This window comes from Carassius carassius, chromosome 23 (assembly GCF_963082965.1).
Source record: "Carassius carassius chromosome 23, fCarCar2.1, whole genome shotgun sequence".
Classification (NCBI taxonomy): Eukaryota; Metazoa; Chordata; class Actinopteri; order Cypriniformes; family Cyprinidae; genus Carassius; species Carassius carassius.
Window position 1 is genome coordinate 31,346,502 of NC_081777.1, and position 19,283 is coordinate 31,365,784.

The 19,283-nt window shown below is 36.3% G+C and overlaps 2 protein-coding genes across 3 annotated transcripts in view; both read left to right on the forward strand.

The window, feature by feature from the left end:
- Positions 1-1,635, forward strand: part of LOC132101775 (E3 ubiquitin-protein ligase NEDD4-like) — a 32,090-nt gene extending 30,455 nt beyond the window's left edge. For both annotated transcript variants that reach the window (XM_059506974.1, XM_059506973.1), the window contains 3 exons: positions 245-341; positions 461-533; positions 616-1,635. In XM_059506974.1, coding sequence (XP_059362957.1) covers positions 245-341; positions 461-533; positions 616-718 — 273 coding nt within the window. In that variant the 3' untranslated portion in view covers positions 719-1,635. The remainder of the gene's footprint in view (positions 1-244; positions 342-460; positions 534-615) is intronic.
- Positions 1,636-4,352: 2,717 nt separating this feature from the next.
- LOC132101776 (protogenin A-like) overlaps positions 4,353-19,283 on the forward strand; it is a 38,065-nt gene continuing 23,134 nt past the window's right edge. The window contains exons 1-7 of the mRNA XM_059506975.1: positions 4,353-4,483; positions 5,609-5,908; positions 14,221-14,365; positions 15,250-15,383; positions 15,462-15,758; positions 16,702-16,861; positions 17,977-18,224. Coding sequence (XP_059362958.1) covers positions 4,417-4,483; positions 5,609-5,908; positions 14,221-14,365; positions 15,250-15,383; positions 15,462-15,758; positions 16,702-16,861; positions 17,977-18,224 — 1,351 coding nt within the window. The 5' untranslated portion in view covers positions 4,353-4,416. The remainder of the gene's footprint in view (positions 4,484-5,608; positions 5,909-14,220; positions 14,366-15,249; positions 15,384-15,461; positions 15,759-16,701; positions 16,862-17,976; positions 18,225-19,283) is intronic.

The window sequence follows — 19,283 nt, forward strand, 5'->3', positions numbered from 1 at the left end:
ATAAGTAAGCATTGAACAAAACAATTGTGCATCTCTAATTATAGATAGTACTAACCCAACTAAAATATCACTTTACAGTGATTTTTACCATGATTAAGGATTGTTTAGTTTTTTAGATTTTAATTTCAATTTTGAACAAACATAAAAACAATAGATATAAAGCAGTTACTGTGTCGCACGTTTTTTATATTATTTTTATAGCACAACTTACAAAATTGATTTGAATGTGTTGATGGTACTTCAGACGGTGTTGCTGATGGATGCAGAAAAGCGAATCCGTTTGCTACAGTTTGTGACGGGAACGTCCCGCGTACCGATGAACGGCTTCGCTGAGCTCTACGGTAAGCTCTGCCCCTATCTCATTAATATTAAGCAGCTGCTATTTGCACTCAGTGTAAATAGACTCTCCGTTAATATTATCAGTACAGTTGATAAAGTGTATGTTTCTGTGATTTCTCAGGATCCAACGGGCCGCAGTTGTTCACTATCGAACAGTGGGGCACGAAGGACAAACTGCCCCGAGCGCACACCTGGTGAGAGATCTGTGTGTGTGTGTGCACCTGTCCATCTGTCTCTCTCATCTCGTTCATGACTTGTCCTGTGTCTCTCCGTCAGCTTCAACCGTCTGGATCTCCCTCTGTATGAGTCGTTCGAGGAGCTCCGCGAGAAGCTGCACATGGCGATTGAAAACGCTCAGGGCTTCGATGGAGTGGATTAGACTCCGGCTGCCACGGCATCAGCGTAACCACGGCGACCGCATCAGGACCGTCAGGAGGATGATCCGGTCTAAACGGCGTTATAAAATCACTAATCTGTATGTTTCAGATGTTTACAGTTTTGTACTCCTGCATACAGCGTGCGAGATTTCAAAACATCTGCAGATTTGATCATATCTAGGCATTTGAGCATAATTGAGGATTCTGATATGAGCTTGTTAAGTCACACGTTATGGATGTGCACTATTTGGCTGATGAGATTTCCCGACATGCACAATGGCTGTCTTTACAAAGAATGTGAATTTTTTTTCCGTTTGTTTCTGAATTTTAAAAAATTCTAATGTATCCATTCATCACTGTTTGTACAGATCAAGCGCTCTATCGCTCTTAATCGTGACTTTTTCTCACTTTGACTTTGTTTACATGTTTTTTTGTTTACCCTCTTCTGAAAACTTTTTTTTTTTTGCACTGCTTTTGAAGGTCGAAGCACTTTTCTAAAAACAAAAGGTTCAAGTCTTACTGTGTATAAATCATCACCTCAGTCAAGCTGAAAAATCATTGCTTTATATCATTAACTAGATGTTTACAGCTTAAATATTGCTTAAAGCAAGCACTTGTCGGACTGTTAAATAACCTTGCCTTCATTTGTACTATAAAACTATTCTGTGCGCTGACGAGCAACTTTTAAAGAGGAAACACTTTTATTGTCGATACTGTTGTTTAATTAGATACTATTATATGAACGTCCACTGCATTTCTACCAATGTTTTTGGCACTAGAGTGAGTTTCAGAGAGGATTTTCTATCAAAGAGCAAAAGTGTCTTTCGTTTTATTGTAAATTGTGTTGGTTTTAATTGTCACATGATCTTTATGGCTGCATATTTTTTTTTAATTAATAAAATGAAAAAGACTCTTCCCATGTGATGTCTTTATTAAGGTTTGTGTGCTCTTTACAGTCTTTAAGAGTTATTAATTAGGCAGCTGTCATAATACATGAGGAGTTTCGATGCAAATGCTCATTTTATCATCATTATCATTTTTATGTTAAATGTTATGGTTGGTACTAGTATACAAATGGTATTGAGTAACATTTATTTATATTAATAATCATTATTATTGTACAAATTGTGTTGAAAAACAAATATTTTTGTGTATTTATATTTTTATTCTAATGTGTATTATTTTTGTTATATACAAATGGTATTGAAAAACACAATATTATTATTAAACAAATGGTTTTGAATGTTTATTTCATATTTATTCATATATATTTTATTTACAAATAAATGTCATTATGCGTAAATAGAAACCATGTTCTCTTGATAATTATTGTAAAGTTATGTATTTAATATGCCGAGTGATGCAGTTCTCTAAACGTCCGCTAGTCAAAAGGGGGCGCAATATCACTGTAAACTTCTTTACGGTGTGTCGTGGCATAAATAATACTTTATTGATCCAATACATTAGATATTGCCTTCACATTCTTTTTGAAACTATATCTTTACTTTGCATTAAATAATAGAGTTAAATACATTAAAATATATGTTTAAATATAATGTTAAAGTATTAAAAGCCTCAGAGCTGAGCTGAATGTGAGAGTGATGTTAGTGGGTCCGTTTACAACAACAGTGAATGCTATTGTTTCCCCCTTTTCTCTTCTCTTTTCTCTCCCATTCCTCTTTATGCCCACAGTTCAGCAGAGGTCAGCTGATGGGTCACACTGCCGGGGTCAGAGGGGTGGGGGGATCTGGGGAAGGGTCCTAGAATACATGCCGGATCTTCTTTCGCTCTGTTCTGAGAATCTCATATTGATCTGATCCCTTATTGATCAGATCTCACGCATTAGCATATTAGCAGTTGCTGTTTCCAAAATGAAATGGAATAAATTACATGTTTTCTCCCAGATGCAGATAAATCTGTTCATCCTCACGACAGTGACACAGCAAACCAGAGATGGATAACAACGGTATGAGGTTTATTAAACTACAGTAGAATTTATTCACAGTCACACTATTCATTTTTATTGTGAGAATTATTACTAATGATTTATTATTATTTTATTATAATATATGTATATATATATGTATATATATGTATATATATATATATATATATATATATATATATATATTACTATAAATATATGTGTGTGTGTGTGTGTGTGTCTTATTAATCATTATATTATTATTGTTTTTTTATTGTATGTAATGCATATTTATATTTATATAATTATATTATATATTCCTGTAAAGTGGACTTTTCAGCAGGGTGACGTGCTATAAATATATAAACAAGACTCGATTTACAAAGCATTTTTTCACTGTTTTCACATTTTTTATATTTCTGTTAGAAATTCATGTCAACGCAGGACCATTTAAAATGAACATTTGGACAGATAGACCAGATACAGCTTGAAGAGTTGAAGTGTGATGTTTTCTGACTGTGGGAAACTGGACTCGGGCTCTTTTCTCCTGATGTTCACTGAACAGATGTATTGTTCTTCCTGACCTGCAGTCCGAGCAGAACTATTGTCCGGCCGGTCAGAGTGTCCGGAGGAGATCAATACTGTCCCTTCAGTCTCCAGCTGTCCAGCTCAAGCCATGGATACTGGGCAGATCTGGGTCTGTTCCACCGGCTGAGTGAGTGTGTGTGTGTGAGAGAGAGAGAGAGAGAGAGAGAGAGAGGGAGAGAGAGAGAGAGAGAGAGAGAGACTTAGGACTGCAAACACAGTAGAGCAAGTGTATTGAAGACTGGGGCTAGTTGTCACTTTCAGATTCGGGCTCTTCAGTGACACAAAAGCTTTGTATATTGTATGCTGGATGGAGAAAAAGTGCAATCGTTGCTGATCCTGCAGCATTTAAAGACAGATTCAGACACACACTTTCATATGTTTTAGTCTAATGCAAGAACCAAAGTGATTTAAGTGTTCAAATGCTATTCTGAGTCAATGCAACAACAGTCTCAACATAATCTGGCTTTTGGAAACAGTAACAAACTGAAATATTGATAAATATGACGAAATGAACAAAATGTTTTGATACTAATACTTATTTTTTGATTCAATACAGATCAGAAAACCAGTGTTTAGTGTGCTGTCAAAAGCACAGTAATAAAAATCGCATCAGTAATAAAAATGTGTGTTTACATAATGTGTGTGTGCTGTGTAGATTTGCTATGTTCAGTATTTATAAAAACACACACATGCATGTTTAAATGTTACATTTACATATGAAATATATTTATATATAATATATATATATTTTTTTTTTTACAGTAATATATATATGTATAACACTGCATGCAGAAAGAAATAACATCAAAGATAACATTATCAGCACAAACTGTTCATAAAGCCTTATATTGTTTTATGTTATTTCAAGTTGCAAATAATTGATGATTATGGAAACGTCATTCAATCATTAAGAACTTTAAATGATAAAAAAATATATATAATAAACATAAAAAAAGGTAAATCCTCTGATGAATATCCATCTGTGAACATTTGTTTTCAGGCGGAGGAATCTCCTCACTCTCTGATTAGCCGCGTCACGCAGTGCCCTCTGGGACCGGTGCCCTTCCGCAGGAAATAGTGCGCCCGCAGCGGGCAGCGGCGTCGCGCGCTGCGATCCACTCAGTCAGAAAGTGTGTGGAGCTCGAGTCCGCAAGCCACGGCCCAGGCATGCTCGGACTAGCAGATTAAATGGCGTCTTTCAAAACGGATTTATACCAGCATCTGCTGCTTCTTGCGGTATTTCTGTCAGTCTCAGGTAAGAGCGTTTATTTCATATTTGCAGGAACAGAAATTAGTTATGCATGAACTTAAATGTCAGGATGTTTCGTGACTTTAATGTCCTGGATGAGGGACTTTCATGCACTGAAACTTAAAACTTACATAGAAAACATAAATAAATGTATATTTATTCATATTTATACATAAGTGATTTGTCATTACTGAATGAATGCTCGAGCTTTGATTCACTCACGTGCGCGGAACACAATGTAACAAACTTCAAAGAAGCATCGGCAATCATGCAAATCTTACGTGTTTCAAGACATCAAAATTATTCTTCTTATCACAGAAGCTTATTGCACATTCACATTTTCAAATGAAGAGCTTTTTCAATTTAATGCATCATTCACATACATTATCGTATTATATATTATGCATAAAAAAACTGCTTCATGCATAATCAAATAGTTGGTGATATATCATGAAGCATGCATATTCTTAGTTGAATGTTTAGGAACTACATCTATAAGTTAATCATAATATAATATCTGAAATATATCTATTTGAGTGTCACCTTATAATATTATCAAGCCTTCCTGCTGTAATATAATGCATAACATATTAGTATTAGTGATAGTTAGCCTGCATCATGAAACTTATATGTATGCATTGTCATATCTGACTGAATACAATATGACTAATATGCTAAACATTTAATAGTACTTGAAACATGTTATATTGTGAAATATTAGAGTTATTATAGTCACTTTTTTATTTTTCCTCTCCGTTCTCTTTGTTTCTCATCATGCACAAAAATAAATTTCAATCTATAATTATTTAAAATGTATAAAGACAGTTGCATTTCAAAAATATCCTAAAATGTTTTCAGATCAGAACGTTACAATCTTGAAATTCTCTTTTAAGATCCTTTTAAAAGGTGTTTTTTGTTTCCATATTTCTTCTTTCTGCTCTCATAGCTGCTAAATGTCATGCTGGGAATGAATTACAGCTCTTCTTTAGACAAGAATCGAGTCTCTTCTGACTTTATGAGCCATGAATAAGAGGATTACAGCGAGTAATCCATCAGGTCAAATATGATTACAGCATCTCATCTCAGAGTCTCACTCAATGGAAACTCGCTTGCTTCTGTCTGTCTCTGCAGGTGTGAGGAGTTTTAGTGAGCTGTTTTTTATTAAGGAGCCCCATGATGTGACCGTATCGAGGAGGGATGCTGTGGTTTTGGACTGTCAGGCCCACGGCGAGGCTCCCATCGGGATCCGGTGGCTGAAGAACGCAGCGGCGCTCACAGAGTCAGAGCGTGTTTACCTGCTCGCCAACAGCTCTCTGTTCATCTCAGAGGCGGATAGTCGTAAAGACAAATCAGATGAAGGCTTCTACCAGTGCCTTGCACAGAACAAATATGGATCTATTCTCAGCCAGAGAGCGCGCTTGACTATCGCAGGTAAGTTGCATTGGTGTATTGTCCCGATATGAGTCAGTGTTCCTGAAATGTCTTTTGAGATTAAAGAAATGGTTCACCCAAACTTTTCTGAACATGTACACCCCCCCCCCCCCCCCAGGACATCCAATATGTAGATGAGTTTGTTTCTTCATCAGATTTGGAGAAATGTAGCAATGCATAGCAATCTGCAGTGAATGGGTGCCGTCAGAATGAGAGTCCTTTTTTTTCACTTCACGAGAGGTTGGATTATTGTGATGTTTTTGGACTCTCCTTCAGACAGTTTTTGTGAACTGTTTCTATTCCTTGTTTCCAAAGCATTTTTTTTCTACAGTCAAATCTCTTTTAAGAAAAGCATCATGTCAAATTCTTGATTCGGCTGTAATCAGTGTGAGATGAATCTAATAAAAAACATCAATCATCATACGGGTGTTGCAATAATCAATATATCAACTTTTATCGCACAATATATGTTAATGACCTCCAATCATTTTGGTGACATAGTATATAGCTTTTTATATTTACATACAAACGTATATTTTTTAAATTCCACTTACACTTGTGTCTTTTGCAGCTTCTGGTACATCGCGTGGTGTAATCATGAGGTGCTTGGAAAAAATGTTTCTACAAAAAAAAAGTTTCATCTGCAGATATAGCTTTGTTTAGAGATCTGTGCCTTACAGACATCTGACTGCTGAGCAGTGATTGTGTTTCTCAGCGAGAGTGTGCAACTCTTCATTTACAGAGAAAACAAGGCTAGGGAAAAGTCTGTTGATGGAAAAATCTCCAGACTTATTTCTGGGGCAATATATCGCCCAACAAAAAAGATTGCTATCGTGTCAGGCCTGCTGGCTGTAGTCTGCTCAGATTGTTGGTTGTAGATGTGCTACAGATAGCTGGAGGATAGATGAGTGTGTTTGTGTGTGTCCGGTGCGGGGCAGGGGTCAGTGCTGTGCTCGAGGGCTCGCGGCTGTGTGAGAATGTGTCCATTGGTGTGTAAATGTAGGCTGGCAGGTCTGAAAAGCTCAGTTTGCGGACACTAGTGCCCCGGTGTTAAAGAGCACATGACCCCTATTCATCAGCACCTCCTGACCACAGCCATTGTTCCTGCTCTCCTGTGTGTGTGAGTGTGTGTGTGTGTGTGTGTGTGAGTGTGTGTGTGTGTGTGTGTGTGTGTGTGTGTTTGACAGAGGCTTTTAAAGTCCTCTCCTCTCCTGAGGCTGCTTCAGAACAAAAAGCATGTGTTTCTGCTGAGCATTCAGAGCAAAACTTCAGCACTTTGACTGTTCGAGAGGAGTTTTCTCTTGACTGGGTGTTAACTAAAAATTAAATTAATAAAAATGTATGTAAAAAATATAATTATATTTGTACACTTCGTATTTAAAAATGAAATATCAACAATTAAATTAAATTAAAATAATTAATAAAAACATAATATATGCCTAATAACATAAAAAAAACATATACAGTAGACAGACATTTAATGGAAAAAATATATATAAATGACTTATGTGATTTTTAGGTCTTGATTTAAGATCCGTTTGATCAAAATAACTCAAATCAAAGTCAATTAATTGCAATGAAGTATGGTTTCAGAATTTTTTTAAGTTTTTATTGTATTTTTTTAAAATAATATTTATTTCAATTATTATTTTAATTTTATAAAATATATAAATAAATAAATATTAAAATTATATATATAATGTTTGTGTTTAATTTTAATATAAATATATATTTTATGTATATATTGTAATAATTTTGATATGAATTCAGATTCTCCAAAGATTGCTCCACACTATTTTTTTTGCTTCTACTGAATCACAACTAATGTTGTTAATGCTGTTTTAAATAACTTCAGGTAAACCAAAGTTGAGACGAGACAAAGTTCATGCCTTAATGAAATGTCCTTGAAGTTTCCGGAGCTTTTAAAGAGAAACATCTGAGTGAAATCTTTCTGTTCTTGTTGTTTACACACATGCATGTGTTCAGGATGATCATGCACCGGCTCTGTACGACCTGCCGGTGTTTTCAGGATTTTCTGGCGGTGGAGCCTGAATGTTTGCAGGTCTAAATCTGCTAATGAGTCTTGTATTGTGTAACAGGACTAAAGGGGAAAAAGCAAAATATGACACTCTCCTCCTGCCCTCTGCTTCACCTCAAGAGCCCACAAGCATGACTATAGTCTGGGATTTACAGAGAGAGCATCATGGGAAGGGAGTAGTTGTGTGTTATGAAGTAAAGACAGCGAGCTGCTTTTAACAGGGCTCTCTACAGACTCTCTAAAAGCCTGTAACATTACAGGTACCTGCGAAATACCCGACAATAAAGGTACTTGAAGGGAATTGTGGGGGATATCAACTCCTGTAAGTAAACAGACACAAAGATTTGAGTTAAAAACATGCAAAACTGGACAATATAATGAATAAGGATGATATATTTGAATTGATTTATCTGATGATATGCAATTATTTGATCTATTACTAAATTCTAAACTTTAATCTTAAGCATGCATATATTAACTCGCTTGCATGAAATATTTTTTTATTTAATGTTGATATATATATTCATAATTTGCATTCAGATTAAATTATCGAATGCATCTTCTGGACAACTTTCAGGATTCTTTATGCATTAAAATTAGAAACATTCCTGAGTTTGTGACACAGGTCTGGCTATTTCTTAAAATTATGTCTTATACTCATTAATTTAATGCTTATTTGCATGCAAATTAAGCAATTCAGTGCACAACTTTACTTATTTAATGCATTCTTTTTGATTGCTTTCAGGATTTTTTATGCAGTTAGTAAAAGTGTTTTATAAAATAATTAATTATGCTGATTACGTTGCATGCAATTTAACACAAACTATTAAATGCATGATCTTTCCAGCCTTATACACAAACACACACTCACTTAAACTGAAAGTCCTCTGCTCCTGATTGGCTGGTTTTATAGCAGCGAGTCGAGCTGGTGGCCTCCATGCGATTGCTTTCTGCTCCAGTAGTTTGCTGAATTGTTGAAAAGCTTTTTTTTCTCTCCGTCTCCTTTTGTCCCATCTGCCCCCAACTGCCCCGGCCAAAGAAGCAGATTTCTTTGCAGGGCATTTGTTTGACCAGATCGAGCTGGTCAGGACAACTGGCTCCTTGCACCAATGGAAGGGCAATTATGCAAAAGAGAGAAGTATGCAGGGATTTCGAGAAGTTTGATTACTGCTTAGTTTATGTTGTTTGGGATGAGAAGTGAGAGTCCAGAGGTTGAGTGTGATTTTAGCACCGTTATGCGATGATGGAGGCGACACGATTTCTTTTCATCATGCTTGTGTTTTTTGACACCATGTGTTGGCAGATGTTGTGTGTGTGTGTGTGTGTGTGTGTGTACGATTGATGGTTCCTCATGTTTAGACCTTTTGCCCTTCTCATATATCAGTCACTATCACATGTTTACTTAACTATCTAAATGAGGACATACCTTCAACTACTGTCTAGCATAAAAACTGATCAGATGAATGCATTATGCTGTATTTATCTGATCAAAAATACAGACAAAACAGAAATATCATGAAATATGATTGCAATTTTTAATATTGGTTAATATACTATAAAATGCATTTATGGAATTGTAGGATGTATAGGCCTTAAATATTGTAAAGATGATCTTGTTAACATTGTAAGAGGTCTTCAGTTCCCTCACTGAATGTAAATCGGCTGTGTGTGGAGACGGCGGGTCAGCGCTGATGTCAAAGGTGGCCTTCTTCAGCAGTTTAAAATCAGAAACATGCCTGAGTTTGTGACTCACGGAGGGCCGGTGTTGGGAAACGGGTCCCTGAGGGCTTCTAATGTGTTCTTAGAATTCCTGGAATTGCTACAGGAACATCAAAACACTCTTTTCTTTCCTCAATTTTTTTTTTGCTAGGCAATGCTTCAGGTCTCCTGAGTCAGAAACCTGGACTGTCTGAGTTTGAGATGAGATGTTTGAGGAATTTCAGAGGGACGAGAAGAGGTGCTTTGGTGCACAGTGTGACATGTGAAAGGTTTCCATGGATTCCCTAAGTGGTGGTCGGAAAGGTCAAAGCAGGTTGTGTGCAAGGAAACAGCGGCGAGGAGATAAATATTCCTCCTAATAACAGACAAAAACATGCCAGCGTAGACCAGCTCATCTCTCTGGAGTCTGGATGTATGAACACAGAGCTGCCTTGACGCTCACTACACATATTTAGTAATACAGTAATTAACATGCACTGTATCCTCTGATTCTGTATTTTAATTCTTCAGAGTTGCACTTTTGATGATTTTAAATCTTTGCTTTGTATTGTTCTATTGTAAAAGCAGTCTTAAGTCTCTGGGTTATATTTGTAGCAATAGCCAAAGAAAACATTGAATGGGTCCAAATTATCCATTTTTCTTTTATGCCAAAAATCATTAGGATATTAAGTAAAGATCATGTTCCATGAAGATATGTTGTAAATTTCCTGCGGTTAATATATCAAAACTTAATTTTTAATCAGTAATATGTATTGCTAAGTAGTGCATTTGAACAGTTTTAAAGATGATTTTCCTCAGATTCCAGATCTCAGACAAATATTGTCAGATCCTAACAAACATGCATCAATGAAAAGATTTATTCAGCTTTCAGATGATGTATAATACAGAGCCCCGCACATGACATGCAAGGAAAAATAATTACATTGTGTGCACGATTTACTAATTCGTTCCCTCAATGTACTAAAACATGCACATGATTACTATTGTGTTCCCGAGTGAACGAAACAGTAAATCAAGGGAATGCAATAGTAATCGTGTGCAAGTTTTAGTACATTGAGGGAACAAATTAGTAAATCGTGCACACAATTATTAGCCTAATATGACCTGTTTTGGTGATGCTAGATTCAAAAACAGCAATAAAAAATGTTCCATCGTGTACTTTTTTTCCCCACAAAATAAGATTTTTCAAATTACATATATGCATCAGCTTTAATGCACAGTGGCACTTTATTTTAAGGTGTCCTTTTAACACGTTATATGTACTTACTATTATAATAACAATAAATTATGCATAATTACATGCAAGTAACCCTAAGACAAATCCTAACCCTAACCATGTAGTTAATAATATAAACCAAGCACCTAAATGAATAGTTATACTGTAACAAGGACACCTTAACATAAAGTGTAACCCAATGCACTTAACAAAATAACAAAAGCAATTAAATGACATAGTTTAATGGCAAAAAGTAGATTTCAAAATGTATAATTTAAATTCAAGTCTGCAAAGGAATGGATAAAAAAAATCAGGATTATGCTTTCGAATCATTCAAACATTTAAAAATGTGTTGAAACTTGAACAAACAGTTGTAATTCAGACAGGAATCATGTGTTTGTATTAGTTTTTCTGCTGATTAAGTGATAATACAAGACTTCTTCACCACACAAATGGTTGTAAAAGCAAAAATGCTACAAAATGCATCATATTTTCTGAGAAAGTGTGACGTGCTCCTGTAAAACAGCAACTATGTTTGAAATCAGCACCCAGAATTAGTAAGAAACAGGTACTGGATTTGATTCAGGAGGACGGTGATATCAGTGCATTTCAGGATTGCATGCATGTTGCTTGAGAGTTTGCCAAAATGCATGCATTCATGTTTATGTCATATCATGAGCGCACCTAAAAATGCTGTTTTAAGCAGGCAGCGTGAGGGCTACTCTTCATCTATTTGATCACAGATAATGCTCTCGAGGTGATCGTTTGACCTGTTGCTCTTCAGTGGATCAGATAGGACACAATAGCTGTGCTGTTCTCAGAGCTCAGGGGGGAGATAAGGGTCTCGAGATATTCTCCGGCCTCCCTGCCCCCAAACCGCTGAGAGGCCAAAGGCCATAGGGAGAGGTCCTGAGCCTGGCCTCTGATTGGCTGGTGAGGGGCCGATTCAGGCTTCTGATTGGATGGTGGGGGTCCTGAAGCTCTAGGGCTGCTGGACGGACCCTGACTGATCCTCAGCATTCTTCCCTTCTGTTCACAGACAAAGCATTCTTCTCTATTTCTCTAAAGAAGGAGTGAGCGAGAGGTGAGGACAGGTCACGACACAGCGGGACTGTGTTTGTGCATAATGCATCTGCTAATAAAACCTTAAAACATCTCAAATTACCTTTGCATTAAAGATGGATTAGCTGCATCACAATACAACATTTGAACTTGTCAGAGCTGCTTTTGAGTGTGTCAGAATCTCTTCAGTGGTCTCTAGAGAACAAGCTGAGGTGCTTAATGAAGTATACAATTGCATAAAATGATATCTAAATGGAGATGGAGGCTCTAAAGTTGCATATGGGGGCTCTGGTGACCGGCCCATTAACCCCGTGTGTGCCGATCCACAGATCTGTGCTGCTCTGAGCGAAGGAGAGGAACTCGCTGAAACAGAAGTGTGCACTTCTGGAGTTGCTCTGTTGTGCTAGGGCTTGGTTTCTGGTTCGTGTTTGGTGGATGCCTTACTGCTGCCCAGGATTTGTTGAGGTCAGAGGTCAGAGGTCAGGTCAGTGGAAGGGACAGACTTAAAGATCCTCTTATAATGCTGAGTTAGACTACAGACTACATCAAGCTGTAGTTTATTAAACTAAAAGAGTTTTAACTAAAGTCTATTTCTGGCACGGAATAAATTATTTAAAAAGGTGATCGCAGCCTTTACCTGAAAATTCAGACTTTTTTCCCCTAAATCTATATCTCCTAATTCTGACTTTGTTTTTGAAGATTTCCTCTGTTTTTTTTTTTTTTTTATAATTAATTCATCACTATATGCTATTGCAGTTTGTATGAATGTTTTGACTTAGCCTTTTAATTTATATTTTCAGTATTCAATGGATGACTTTGGTTGAATTTTTAGTCATTTTGATAAAGTTTATTTAGTTATTTACCCAGTATTAGCACACAAACACACACTGCATCCAATATGTCACCAGATCCATGCATAGTGTAGTTTAATTGACATTCTAGAAGTGTCAATCAACTCACCTGCTTTTACAGAAGAGGAGCTTTATGACTGGTAGAATTATGTATGAAGCATCATAAATGTGTGATGATGACTTCCTGTCACTGACTCAACATTCAGGCCTGAGGCTGGCTTTGTTATTATCTCCGTCCGAACATGAGGTCTGTATGTATAGCAGAGCTTCCATTGATTCCGGTTAACTAATTATTGACCGGAGGCTTCTCCAAGGGGTCGAGGGGGTTGATCTGAAGGGCTTTGGGGGGTTTTATGGCTGTTAGCCTGAGAAGACCTCACTAAAGAGACACGGAGAACAAACATTCATGTCTTTCGATCCTAAAAGAGGCCGTTTATGGGGAGCTGTGTTTGCTTTTACTGATTTTCATCATTCAATAAAGACAGAAGAGTGTCTTTAAAGGGATGGAGCTATTATTATGGTTGACTCAAACTGAAACCATAAAAAAAAGTAAGATAACTGAAATAAAAATCCAGCTAGTTCCCAAGGAAACCTAAATTTAAATTCCTAAATTTAGTTTAACTTGTATCAAAATAAGTCTAAAACTGAAATAAAAATATTAAAAACTACATAGACATATAAGAAAAGATATGTTACTAAAACAAAAATGTTTATAAAAACAAAATAGAATAATAATAAATGATTAATTAAACTATAAGTAAAAACTAACAGCACACAAAAATTAAAATGTCATTATTATATTTTAAGATATAATTTCATTTATATCATATTTATTTTATATTACATTTATTTATTCATTTCAGTTTAATTATAAAGTTAAAGAAAATCCACTGTTTAAAGAGATTTTTTTTTAATGTAAATTCTATTTTGTTTATTTATTTAAAAAGGTTATTGTATTTAAAAGTTAATGTTCATGTCCAAAGTAAATAAGTAATCATCGTGATTATTTGTGATTTTTTCACTCTTAAATATCTCTTGGCATGAACACTTTCTAATTGAACACAGATGTTTTTATTAGAGAGAATCGCGTGAAGGTAACAAGCCAAAGGGTTGTGTTTAGTTTAGAGAGGAACACACACACACACACACACACACACACAGAAGTGTTACCAAAAGGTGTGTGTTATGCTAGCGTGAGGTGTTTGTCTAAAGCTTTTGGTTCAGTTTGACAGTGAGAATGTGTGCTGGATCATCTTACACTCAAGCCTCACTTCTTCTTCTGTCTATTTTATTCTATTGTGTTCATCTCTCTCATACTTGAATGGCTTGTTCAGATTTGCCATTAAAACAACACATTATCCATTCACAGCTCAATAAATCTCTAAATGTTGGCTCTCATGGTAACTATCTGGTTGTCTTTCTGCAGGTTTATCCTCCTTCACTCAGCAGCCGGCATCAATCACGGTGATGGAGGGATCTGTCGCACGATTCAGCTGTAAGATCACAGCCACGCCCCCACCAATCATCACCTGGGAGTTCAACAGAGTCACTTTACCACTGGCCACTGAAAGGTAAGCTCCGCCCACCTACGAGAGGGAGGAGGGGCTTAGTATTGACTGCTTACTCATGAAAAAATCATGTTTTTTCATTGTGCATTCCAATTAATCTCAATCAAACTGCAGTTGGGATATTTTGATTAGGTAACGGAGGCGCGGAGAGCGCGCGAGTCATGACTAACACTTCATGATTTATTAGAGATTTAATTATCAAATGGCGGATTCGCAAATGATCGCTTTAGTACATTCGGCAGGCAATTATACAATAATTATATTAAATAGTGGGGCAAAATCGGCTGCCAGGCCACCGGGAATTGTCCCGGTTCTCCCGGTGTCCGGTCGGTGCCTGATTTCCACAGACACGCAGAACGTGCAGGAGTCATATATTGCATTATTGGGGCTTAATATTCACAGACACTAGTCCATGTCATGTTTTGATTCAAGTGTACTGACCTACTTTTGATTTAGTCATCCAAAATGTGGCATATTCCGTCCGCGTTAGGCATTCCGTTTTTATGACTGGATTCTACAAACTAGACTTGTGTTTCCGCATCCCGGAAATTATTAGGGCGGTATGTCTCAGAATAGTCAGTGCAATTTGGGAAAGAAATCAATTAAATCATGAATGTGGATGTGTGTAAATATTCAAATGTAATCCACTTTGTAATCGTTCAAAATTTCATAAGTAACTGTAATTTAATTACTCATTTTTTCTTAGTAACTGTAATTAATTACAGTTACATTAATTTTGTAATTAAATTACGTAACGCCGTTACATGTAACTAGTTACACCCCAACACTGGCTATGTTATATGTTACATATATTGTGTAAGTGTGTATATTGTGACTTTCTGAATATATAAATTGCATCAAGTGAAGGTTTGCATGTGTGTATCCAGAATCACAGTCCTGCCCGGTGGAGTTTTACAGATTCAGGGAGTTGAACGGGCTGATGCTGGGAGTTACCGCTGTGTGGCCGTTAATATGGCCAGCCGCCGCAGGAGCTCTGAGGCCGAGCTAACCGTGACCACAGGTCTACATCCAGATCACAAGACTAGTATTCATGCATGCTACAGTCATTTTCATTTGCTCTCTTTATGCTTCTCAACAGCTCCATCTCCCAGAGTTCCTCAAAGACCTCGTATCATCGCCGGGCCGCAGAATCTGACCGTGGCGCTTCACAGCACAGCTCTGCTGGAGTGCATGGCGACCGGAAACCCTCGTCCGCTGATCTCATGGAGCCGATCCGACCATAAATCCATTGACGTTCACAAAACAAAGGTTCTCGGCAATGGAAACCTGCTCATATCCGACGTGAAACCCCAGCATGCTGGGATCTACTTTTGCCGTGCGACTACGCCGGGAACCAGAAACTACACGATTGCAGCCGCTAATATAACTGTGCTAGGTAGAGTACATCAACACAGGGTTTCTGTGGGTCTTAAAAACCCTTATTTCACCTTTCCACAATTTAAGGCCTTAAAAAGGAGTTAAATCAGAGCAGAGAGTCTTAAATTAAAGTGCATGGCATTTAATGTCACATGCACTGAAAAAAATTATATTTGAACAAAATGAAGTGAGTTAAAACCCCCCCCAAAAAGTCTGTGGATAGGGATGAAAATTACTTTCCAGTTTGCATTCAGTTGATGCACATTTGCAGATATTTGTTCTTGTTTGAACCATAAACAAATTCTGATCAATTTCTTAGAAAAAGAGACTTCCAATCTTCTGAAATTGTACATCTCATGTAAATGTGTCTTGATTTAAGAATCATTTCCTCTGGAAAACAAGACAAAAATACTATTTGTAGTGTGATTAGAAGATACAGTAAAAGTTAGAGCTATTCAAGCCTTAAGCTATTATAATTAGTAGTCAAATTAATGAAAAAATAATGTACCGTATCGACATATTGTGTTCCCATCAATGTATTACTTCATTTATATATATATATATATATATATATATATATATATATTTTTTTTTTTTTTTTTTTTAATCATTAGGATATTAAGTAAAGATTATGTTGCATGAAGGTATGTTGTAAATTTCCTACCTTTAAATTTTTAAAAAATGTATTATCATTAGTAGTATGCATTGCTAAGAACTTAATTTTGACAACTTTAAAAGTTTTTATTTTTTGCACCCTCAGATTCCAGATTACATCTTCAAACCATACATCAACAGGAAAATTATTTATTAAGCTTTCAGATAATGAATAAATCTCTATTTTTTAAAAATTGTCCCCTATGCCTAGTTTTGTGCTCCAGGGTCACACATAAATAAAACAGCTGTTTTAGATTGCACAAATGCATGTATTTAATATATGTGTCTGTACATTTTTTTTCATGCAGCGGCGCCGTCTCTCGTGGAATGGCCTGAAAGCGTGACCCGACCGAGGGCTGGTACCGCCCGCTTTGCGTGTGTGGCAGAGGGATCTCCAAAGCCTCAGATCACATGGCTGAAGAACGGTGAACCTGTTCACTCCAATGGACGTGTCAAGATGTATAACAGGTACTGCCATGTGAAAAACATGCGTGAATCATTGCATTCGAGAACATGCATTGGTTAAAACAATAAATGTGTTTCTTGGAACATTTGCATCTGTTTAAATAGTTTATTGCACTTCAAATCTTAATCTAAAGCTGGATGCTTTTAAAGCTTTAGACACTGCTGCCCTAAAGCCAGAACCCATTGCATTTATAATTTATGTCTGTCTTTAATTTGTATATTTTGAGCACTACACTGATGTGGCTCTAGGTCTGAATTGGCTCATTTGTCTACTGGAAACTCTGTCCTGCTGAAATATTCATCAGCTGGTTTCTTCTGTGGAACAAGAGAGGGTTAATTATTCAGTGCTCTGCTAATGGTGCTTGAGCTGATTTACTCTTTGATTTTACTTTAATTTGTTTTCCTGTCTGGGTTTGTTATGGGACCCTAAAAGCAAAAGAGAAGGGGTTTCCACCTCAACATACAAACGTTAAAAATGCATGTTAAATATATATATATATATATATATATATATATTTATTTATTTATTCCTGCAGTTCCTGTATCAACAAATAAGTTACAAAACAAAATATTGATGTTACAAAACATATTTTTAAAGTTATATCATATAAAAATTGTATATATATATATATATATATATATATATAACTTTATTTTTTTAATTCACTAAATTCCCCAAATGCACTAATAACAACGAGGTAGTAAAATGCCCTTAATTTTTGTGAAAATAATGCTAAATTATAATATAATATAATATAATATAATATAATATAATATAATATAATATAATATAATATAATATAATATAATATAATATAATATAATATCATGCATCCAGATGTTTTGTTTATAGTAGTTTTCGTTATTCTTTATGTTAGGTCTTGTTCAATTCGTGGTCATTTAAGTTCTTAATTTTATATATTTAAATATATCACTTTAATGAGAATATGGTAGTAAGATGCGCTTAGTTTTTATGAAGATAATGCCAAAAATGTTACCAGTTCAAAAATATTTTGAATTTGTCATGCAATATTACCAGGTTTAGTGACATGTCAGTATATCAGTGTCTTTTTTATCAAAGTTATTTTTTCATAATGAAAAACTCTTTTTGTTCACAGTAAACTGGTGATTAACCAGATCATTCCTGAAGATGACGGCATATACCAGTGTCAGGCGGAGAATGAGCAGGGGTCAGTTCTGGCCATGGCTCGTCTGATCGTAGTGATGTCAGACAACCGGCCGAGCGCACCCAGAAACATCCGTGCGGAGACCGTGTCCTGCTCAGCCATCCTACTGGCCTGGGAGAAACCCATGTACAACTCGGACAAAGTCATCGCCTACTCTGTGCACTACATGAAGGCAGAAGGTGAGCGTCTCAGATAGGGCTGGGCGATATATCGAACGATATGATCATGCGCATCTAATCAGTAAAGCTGCTTCCGTGATCACCGCTAAAATCTCCATCACATAATGGGAGTGGCATTTAATAGACAGCAGAGGTGGGACTTTCAAGTCACAAGCAAGTCTTCAAGTCATATCCAAGTCCTCAAAGGGTTAAAGTTAATAAGATAATTAAGTGACTAATTAAATGATGATTGTACATTAGTGATGAACTTCTGCTGTTAACAATCAACATCACTGAAGTAAAGCGAAACACAAGAACTACAACTGAATTTAGCCACAGCCTTCAACTGAAAAAAACCCACAAAAAAACACACTATGCCACCATAATTGTGGTCAGGGTTTGCTTTAGGTAGTGTCTTGACCCTTTTACTAATTCAAAGCAATTTGATTCAAAACAATTGCAATATTGTTTTCGCAACAAACATGTATGCATTGCTGAGTCGAACCTTGTAGTAACAGATGACCTTATGCTTTTTCTGCTTATAACTCATGTTGACTTGGACATCGTGAGATAGTCTTCTTTGGATTGTTGACTGACATTCAGCTTTTACCAGAGTTGGAAGACTTTCAAGTCACAAGCAAGTCTTCAAGTCATATCCCAAGTCCTCAAAGGGTTAAAGTTAATGAGATAATTAAGTGATGATTGTGCATTAATGATGAACACCTGCTGTTCTTGAGAATTACAGAGGATCAGATGTTGATGTTTTATTGGTTAAAGTGATGCAACCATAATGGAGATCAGTGTTTGCTTTAGTGGGGCTCTTGACCCTTGACTGTCATGTTAGATCTCTTTATGTAGCATTGCATGAGGTGCTGTAAAGCAGAGAGAAGACATTAATCTGTATGTGATAGGTGGTCAGATTACAATCAAATTAGCATTAGCTCTATTTAAGTTTGGCATAATCAACCCAGTAAAACTACACTATGGAAAAAAAAATTAAGTGAATTTTAAATCTACTAAGTGCATACAAAATTTGAAAAACTATACTCTGCAGACACACACAGACATCAAGAACCAGCA